A 9,021-nucleotide genomic window follows, 5' to 3' on the forward strand; every position below is an offset into this window, starting at 1 on the left:
GCCAATGGGCGCGCTCGGCGGGATGCGGCGGAACGTGGAGGTGAAGGCGCGGCTGAGGGCGCGGGCAGAGGTGCTCGGGGCGGCCCTCAGGCTGCTGGGGCGGGCGGGGGACGGGCAGGAGCCGCCCCGGGTGTGCCCAGCGCCGGGGCAGGGCGCGGGTGAAGGACAGGAGCCGCCCCGGGTGTGCCCAGGTGCAAGGCAGGCCCCGGGGCAGGGCACAGATGGAGGGCAGGAGCCGCCCCGGATGTGTCCCGGTGAGGGGCGGGCCCCGGTCCAGGGCACGGGTGAGGGGCAGGAGGTGCCCCGGGGGTGCCCCGGTGCCGGGCAGGTGCTGCTGCAGACCGACACGTTCTTCCGAGTGCCGCGGGGGCGGCTCAAGCTGCGCCGGACACAGGTGAGGGCTGCGAGGGGCGGCTGCGGGGGCTGGCCTGGCTCTGAGTGTCCCTCACCGGTCCGTGTCCTCGCCTGTCCCTGTCCTCGCCTGTCCCTGTCCTCGCCTGTCCCTGTCGCTGTCCCCAGGACGGCCGGGGGGAGCTGATTTTCTACGAGCGCCCCGACGCCGCCGGCCCCAAACTCTCCAGTTTCACCATCACCCCCACGGCCGACCCCGAGGGGCTGCAGGTGAGCAGGGGGTGAGGGCTTGTGGGGTGCCCTGGGCACTGTGGGGTCCCTGTCACCCCCCTGTCACCCCCAGGCAGTGCTGGCACAGTCCCTGGGCACTGTGGGGTCCCTGTCACCCCCCTGTCACCCCCCAGCAGTGCTGGCACGGTCCCTGGGCACTGTGGGGTCCCTGTCACCCCCCTGTCACCCCCCAGCAGTGCTGGCACAGTCCCTGGGCACTGTGGGGTCCCTGTCATCCCCCTGTCACCCCCCAGCAGTGCTGGCACGGTCCCTGGGCACTGTGGGGTCCCTGTCACCCCCCTGTCACCCCCAGGCGGTGCTGGCACAGTCCCTGGGCACTGTGGGGTCCCTGTCACCCCCCTGTCACCCCCAGGCAGTGCTGGCACCGTCCCTGGGCACTGTGGGGTCCCTGTCACCCCCCTGTCACCCCCAGGCGGTGCTGGCACAGTCCCTGGGCGTGCTGGGCACGGTGACCAAGGAGCGGCTCCTGCTCCTGCTGGGCCAGACCCGGCTGCACCTGGACCGAGTGTGCGGCCTCGGGGACTTCCTGGAGCTGGAGGTGAGGGGACACAGCCGTGCCAGGGGTGGGTGGCACCACTGGGTGACCCCTGGGTGACCCCTGGGTGACCCCTGGGTGACCCCTGGGTGACCCCTGGCCGCAGGTGGTGCTGCGGCCGGAGCAGAGCGTGCAGGACGGGCAGCGCCTGGCGCGGGAGCTGCTGCGGGAGTTGGGCATCGGGGAGCGGGATCTGATCTCCGGGGCATACCTGGACCTGCTGCTGGCACAGGGACAGCCGGGCACGGCGGGGCACGGGGACACCCCCCAGTGCCACCCCCCGGCCGGGCAGGGCCAGCAGGGCTGAGGGCAGCGGGGATGTGGGGGGCTGTGCCAGGACACCCCGTGCTCACCCCATAAACACCCTGAGCCCACCCCATAAACATCCTGAGCCCTATGGACACCCTGTGCCCACCCCATAAACACCCCATGCTCACCCCATAAACATCCTGAGCCCTATGGACACCCTGTGCTCACCCCATAAACACCCTGAGCCCCTCCATGTGCCTTGTCTCACCCCATAAACACCCTGAGCCCCTATGAACACCCTGAATGCCTCCATGTGCCTTGGCCCACCCCATAAACACCCCGTGCCCACCCCATAAACACCCCCAGACACCCCAAATCCCCCCCCCCCCCCCCAGAAACCCCATACTGCCTGCAGGGACACCCCATACCCACCCCACAGACACCCCTTGCCCTGTGCCCACCCCACAAACACCCCAAACCCACCCCAGGGCCACCCTGTGCCCCCCATGGATGCCCTACACCCACCCCACAGACACCTCCTGCCCTGTGCCCACCCCACAAACACCCCCAGACACCCCAAACCCACCCCACAGACACCCAGTACCCCCCATAGACACCCCCTGCCCTGTGCCCACCCCACAGACACCCCCAGACACCCCAAACCCACCCCACAGACACCCCCTGCCCTGTGCCCACCCCACAGACACCCCCAGACACCCCAAACCCACCCCACAGACACCCAGTACCCCCACAGACACCCCCTGCCCTGTGCCCACCCCACAGACACCCCCAGACACCCCAAACCCACCCCACAGACACCCAGTACCCTCATAGACACCCCCTGCCCTGTGCCCACCCCACAGACACCCTGTGCCCCCCATGGACGCCCTACACCCACCCCATAGACACCCCCTGCCCTGTGCCCACCCCACAGACACCCCCAGACACCCCAAACCCACCCCACAGACACCCAGTACCCCCCATAGACACCCCCTGCCCTTTGCCCACCCCACAAACACCCCCAGACACCCCAAACCCACCCCACAGACACCCCCTGCCCTGTGCCCACCCCACAGACACCCCCAGACACCCCAAACCCACCCCACAGACACCCAGTACCCCCATAGACACCCCCTGCCCTGTGCCCACCCCACAGACACCCTGTGCCCCCCATGGATGCCCTACACCCACCCCATAGACACCCTCTGCCCTGTGCCCACCCCACAGACACCCCCAGACACCCCAAACCCACCCCACAGACACCCAGTACCCCCCATAGACACCCCCTGCCCTGTGCCCACCCCACAGACACCCCAAACCCACCCCAGGGCCACCCTGTGCCCCCCACCCCCGCAATAAACTCCGGGACCGCCCCATGTCCGTGTCCAGCTCTGTCCACTCCGATGGCCTCCGGCCACTCGGGGCCAGCCCCGCGCCCCCTGGCCGCTGCCCCGTGCCCCCCGGGCCCGCGGGCACAGCCCCGGGGGGCTCCGGGCTGGCGATGCCCGGCCCCGAGCCCGGATTATGGCCGGCACCGTCCGGAGCCTCGGGACGCGCCGGGAGCGGGGCCGGGGGGGTGGCAGATGGGTGACAGGGGGGTGGCAGATGGGTGACAGGGGGGTGACAGGGGGGTGACAGGGGGGTGGTGGCATCTGCGCCGCCGTGCCAGCTGCTGCTGCTGCTGCTGCCACCCCCCGGCGTCGGGGGAGGGGCTGGGCACCGGGGAATTGAGGCTGGAAAAATCCCTTGGAAAAATCCCTTGGAGTTCGAGGGCACCCTTGGGTGTCCCCCCCCCCCCAGGTGCTGCCTGCGCAGGGCAGGGGATCCCTCCGGGGGTGGGGATCCCAAACTTCCCCGGGCAGCGCCATCCAGGAGGAATTTTCCCGAAATTTTCCCGAATTTTTCCCGAATCTTTCAAAGGTTTCTCTGCTGCTGGTGGCCCTGGTGAGGCCCTGCCTGGAATTCTGGAGAGCTGGGCTGGGAAGGGGCTGGAAAAGTCCTGGAAAACTCCTGGGGGGGGTGGGAAAGGGCTGGAAAAATTCTGGGGGAGCCAGGAAGGGGCTGGAAAAGTCCTGGAAAAGTCCTGGGGGAGCCGGGAAGGGGCTGGAAAACTCCTGGGGGAGGTGGGAAGGGGCTGGAAAAGTCCTGGAAAACTCCTGGGGGAGGTGGGAAAGGGCTGGAAAACTCCTGGAAAACTCCTGGGGGGGCCCGGAAGGGGCTGGAAAAGTCCTGGAAAACTCCTGGGGGGGCCGGGAAGGGGCTCAGCCTGGAGCAAAGGAGGCTCTGGGGGCACCTTCGGGATGGGCTTTGAGGTCCTTCCCAGCCACAGCACCCCGGGATCCTGGAATTCGGGAATCCTTGCCCACGGAATGCTGGCAGTGCCTCGGGAAGGGCCCGCGAGCCCCCCCGGGCTGGGCAGGGGCTGCCAGGGATCCGTGCAGGGAGAGCCCGGGAAAAGCGGGATCTGCCCCGGGATCGGGGCCGGGGGAGCTTTGCTGGGAGCCGGGCAGGGATCGGGAATGGCCTCATGGCTCTGCACAGCTCCTGCCCGGAGGCAGCGGGGATCGGGATCTGCTGTGGGAATGAGCCCGGGAAAAGAGGGAACGGCCTCGGGCTGCGCCGGGGGAGGGGCAGGGCGAGATTTGGGAATTTCCCCATGGAAAGGGCGCTCAGGCCTTGGAAAAGGCTGAAGGAATCCCGGAGCGTCCGGAGCAGGACCCACAAGGAGCATCGAGCCCGGTTGATCTGGAAAATCCTTTGAAGTCCTTTTTGGGATGGACGGAGCCCCAATTCCCGCTGGGAGCTCGGGGGTCGCTCCCTGGGCTCGGGAAGATCCCGCTCGGTTGTTTGGGAATGTTTTCCCCATGGATTGGGGCTCGAACCGCACCGGGGCAGCTCCTGGAATCCCAAATCCCGGCGGGGGCGGGGCCGCGTCCCGGTGGCCAAGCCCGAAACCCCAAAGGGATGGAGATGGGAATGGGAATGTCGGGGTGGAACCTGGGAATGTCGGGGTGGATGGGAATGGGGCACGGGGCTGGCACGGAGGGCCCTGGGGACAGTGGGGGGGTCCCGTTCCCCCGCCCCCCAGTTTGGGGCCCTCCCCGGTGTCCCCTCCGGCCACCAGCGCGGTCAGTGGCCGGTCCCGATGGTCAGCACTGGGAACAGCTCTGCTCCCTGTCCCCACATGGCTGCGGCCCCGCTTGGCGGCCCTATAGAGCCCCCCTATAGAGCCCCTGGCACACCTATAGACCCCCTGGCCCCCCTAGAGAGCCCCCGATCCCCTATAGACCCCCTGGCCCCCCTAGAGAGCTCCCGATCCCCTATAGACCCCCTATAGAGCCCCCGATCCCCTATAGAGCCCCTGATTGCCTATAGACCCCCTATTGAGCCCCCGATCCCCTATAGAGCCCCTGGCCCCCCTAGAGAGCCCCCAATCCCCTATAGACCCCCTGGCCCCCCTAGAGAGCCCCCGATCCCCTATAGACCCCCTAGAGAGCCCCCCATCCCCTATAGACCCCCTGGCCCCCCTAGAGAGCCCCCGATCCCCTATAGACCCCCTGGCCCCCCTAGAGAGCTCCCGATCCCCTATAGACCCCCTGGCCCCCCTAGAGAGCCCCCGATCCCCTATAGACCCCCTAGAGAGCCCCCGATCCCCTATAGACCCCCTGGCCCCCCTAGAGAGCCCCCGATCCCCTATAGACCCCCTAGCCCCCCTAGAGAGCCCCCGATCCCCTATAGAGCCCCCGATCCCCTATAGACCCCCTAGCCCCCCTCTAGAGCCCCTGGCCCACCTATAGACCCCCTAGCCCCACTATAGAGCCCCCGATCCCCTATAGACCCCCTGCCCCCCCTAATGAGCCCCCGATCCCCTATAGACCCCCTATAGAGCCCCCCATCCCCTATAGACCCCCTAGCCCCCCTCTAGAGCCCCTGGCCCACCTATAGACCCCCTAGCCCCACTATAGAGCCCCCGATCCCCTATAGACCCCCTGCCCCCCCTAATGAGCCCCCGATCCCCTATAGACCCCCTATAGAGCCCCCGATCCCCTATAGACCCCCTAGCCCCCCTCTAGAGCCCCTGGCCCACCTATAGACCCCCTAGCCCCACTATAGAGCCCCCGATCCCCTATAGACCCCCTATTGAGCCCCCGATCCCCTATAGACCCCCTGCCCCCCCTAATGAGCCCCCGATCCCCTATAGAGCCCCTAATGAGCCCCCGATCCCCTATAGAGCCCCTGACCTCCCTGTGTTCTGCTCCCGGTCCCCGCATGGCTCCTGTCCCCTCTTAGCGACCCCACAGACCCCTCAACGCCCCTGTAGATCCCCTATAGACCCCCCGAGCCCCCACACCTCGCCTGCCCCTCCCCCCGCGCTCAGCTCTGCTCCCACTCCCGACGCGGCTCTCACCGCCCCTATAGACCCCCTGAGCCCCTTAGGGATCCCTACAGAGCTCCCGGATCCCCTATAGACCCCCTGAGCCCCTTAGGGATCCCTACAGAGCTCCCGGATCCCCTATAGACCCCCTGAGCCCCTTAGGGATCCCTACAGAGCTCCCGGATCCCCTATAGACCCCCTGAGCCCCTTAGGGATCCCTACAGAGCTCCCGGATCCCCTATAGACCCCCTGAGCCCCTTAGGGATCCCTACAGAGCTCCCGGATCCCCTATAGAGCCCCTGAGCCCCTTAGGGATCCCTACAGAGCTCCCGGATCCCCTATAGACCCCCTGAGCCCCTTAGGGATCCCTACAGAGCTCCCGGATCCCCTATAGAGCCCCTGAGCCCCTTAGGGATCCCTACAGAGCTCCCGGATCCCCTATAGACCCCCTGAGCCCCTTAGGGATCCCTACAGAGCTCCCGGATCCCCTATAGACCCCCTGAGCCCCTTAGGGATCCCTCGGCGCCCCTACAGAGCTCCCGGATCCCCGATAGACCCCCTGAGCCCCTTAGGGATCCCTACAGAGCTCCCGGATCCCCTATAGACCCCCTGAGCCCCTTAGGGATCCCTACAGAGCTCCCGGATCCCCTATAGACCCCCTGAGCCCCTTAGGGATCCCTCGGCGCCCCTACAGAGCTCCCGGATCCCCTATAAACCCCCTGAGCCCCTTAGGGATCCCTACAGAGCTCCCGGATCCCCTATAGACCCCCTGAACCCATTATAGACCCCCTGAATCCCCTACAGACTCCCCTATAGCCCCCCTGTCCCTTACCCCGTGTTCAGCACCAGGGACAGCTCCGCTCCCGGTCAGGCGCGGCTCCCGTTCCCTATTACCGCCCCTATAGAGCCCCTGAGCCCCTTAGGGACCCCTCACCGCCCCTATAGACCCGCTGACCCCACACAGACCCCCTGATCCCCTACAGACCCCTTTCCCCCGGTGCTCAGTGTCCCGGACATCTCCGGGTCCTTCTCCCATTCCCGCCTCCCCACACGGCTCCTGCCCCCTCTCACCGCCCCTATAGACCCCCTGGCCCCCTTATGGATCCCTCAGCACCCCTACAGAGCTTCTGGATCCCCTACAGGCCCCCTGAGGCCCCTATAGACCCCCTGAGGCCCCTATAGATCCCCGGTCCCCTATCGCGCGTTCAGCACCGCGGACAGCTCCGCTCCCGGTGCCGCGCGGCTCCCGGCCCCTCTTACCGCCCCTATGGAGCCCCTGACCCCCCCTATGGAGCCCCTGACCGCCCCTATGGAGCCCCTGACCGCCCCTATGGAGCCCCTGACCCCCTATATACCCCCTGACCCCCCTATGGAGCCCCTGACCCCCCCTATAGAGCCCCTGACCGCCCCTATGGAGCCCCTGACCCCCTATAAACCCCCTGACCTCCCTATGGAGCCCCTGACCCCCCCTATGGAGCCCCTGACCCCCCCTATAGAGCCCCTGACCGCCCCTATGGAGCCCCTGACCCCCTATATACCCCCTGACCTCCCTATAGACCCCCTGACCCCCCCTATGGAGCCCCTGACCCCCCCTATAGAGCCCCTGACCGCCCCTATGGAGCCCCTGACCCCCTATATACCCCCTGACCCCCCTATGGAGCCCCTGACCCCCCTATGGAGCCCCTGACACCCCCTATAGACCCCCTGACCACCCTATAAACCCCCTGACACCCTTATGGACCCCCTGACCCCCTATAGACCCCCCTGCCCCACTACAGACCCTCTGATGTCCTATGGACCCCCTGACCACCCTATAAACCCCCTGCCCCACTACAGACCCACTGACCCCCCCATAGACCCCCTGACCACCCTATAGACCCCCGACCCCACTAGAGAATCCCTGATGTCCTATAGACCCTCTGACACCCCTATGGAGCCCCTGACCCCCCTATAGACCCCTTGACCCCCCATAGAGCCCCTGATCCCCCGCGACCTCCCCATAGACCCCCTGACCACCCTATAAACCCCCTGCCCCACTACAGACCCCCTGATGTCCTATAGACCCCCTGACCCCCTTATGGACCCCCTGACCCCCTATAGAGCCCCCTGCCCCACTACAGACCCTCTGATGTCCTATAGACCCCCTGACCACCCTATAAACCCCCTGCCCCACTACAGACCCCCTGACGCCCTACAGACCCCCTGCCCACCCTATAAACCCCCTGCCCCACTACAGACCCACTGACCCCCCCTATAGACCCCCTGCCCACCCTATAAACCCCCTGCCCCACTACAGACCCACTGACCCCCCCTATAGACCCCCTGACCACCCTATAGACCCCCGACTCCACTAGAGAACCTCTGATGTCCTATAGACCCTCTGGCCCTCTATGGACCCCCCCGGCATCCCCTATAGGCCCTCTGGCTCCCTATAGACCCCGTGCCCTCGCAGTCCCCCGAATATCCCCTATACACCCCCCAGCGCCCCCCATCCCCACACACGGACCCCCCTATGTCACCCGTATAGACCCCCCCCGTCCCTATAGAGCCCCCAAGTCCCTATAGACCCCCCCCGTCCCTATAGACCCCCCCAGTCCCTATAGAGCCCCCAGTCCCTATAGACCCCCCCGTCCCTATAGAGCCCCCAGTCCCTATAGAGCCCCCAGTCCCTATAGACCCCCCCAGTCCCTATAGACCGCCCCCAGTCCCTATAGACCGCCCCCAGTCCCTATAGACCCCCCCAGTCCCTATAGACCCCCCCCAGTCCCTATAGACCCCCAAGTCCCTATAGACCCCCCCCAGTCCCTATAGACCCCCCCAGTCCCTATAGACCCCCAAGTCCCTATAGACCGCCCCCAGTCCCTATAGACCCCCCAGTCCCTATAGACCGCCCCCAGTCCCTATAGACCCCCCCCAGTCCCTATAGACCCCCCCAGTCCCTATAGACCGCCCCCAGTCCCTATAGACCCCCCCAGTCCCTATAGACCGCCCCCAGTCCCTATAGACCCCCCCAGTCCCTATAGACCGCCCCCAGTCCCTATAGACCCCCCCCAGTCCCTATAGACCGCCCCCAGTCCCTATAGACCCCCCCAAGTCCCTATAGACCGCCCCCAGTCCCTATAGACCGCCCCCAGTCCCTATAGACCCCCCCAGTCCCTATAGACCGCCCCCAGTCCCTATAGACCGCCCCCAGTCCCTATAGACCCCCCCAGTCCCTATA

The 9,021-nt window shown here is 66.7% G+C and overlaps 1 protein-coding gene across 1 annotated transcript; it reads left to right on the forward strand.

Moving 5' to 3' along the window:
• Positions 1–22: 22 nt before the first annotated feature.
• LOC138104450 (uncharacterized) lies at positions 23–1,791 on the forward strand. The gene is made up of 4 exons (XM_069003752.1): positions 23–394; positions 520–621; positions 1,055–1,180; positions 1,284–1,791. The coding sequence occupies exons 1-4, from the start codon at positions 23–25 to the stop codon at positions 1,482–1,484; spliced, it is 801 nt and encodes a 266-aa protein (XP_068859853.1). The 3' UTR covers positions 1,485–1,791.
• The last annotated feature ends 7,230 nt before the right edge of the window (positions 1,792–9,021 follow it).

This window comes from Aphelocoma coerulescens, chromosome 1A (assembly GCF_041296385.1).
Source record: "Aphelocoma coerulescens isolate FSJ_1873_10779 chromosome 1A, UR_Acoe_1.0, whole genome shotgun sequence".
NCBI classification, from domain to species: domain Eukaryota; kingdom Metazoa; phylum Chordata; class Aves; order Passeriformes; family Corvidae; genus Aphelocoma; species Aphelocoma coerulescens.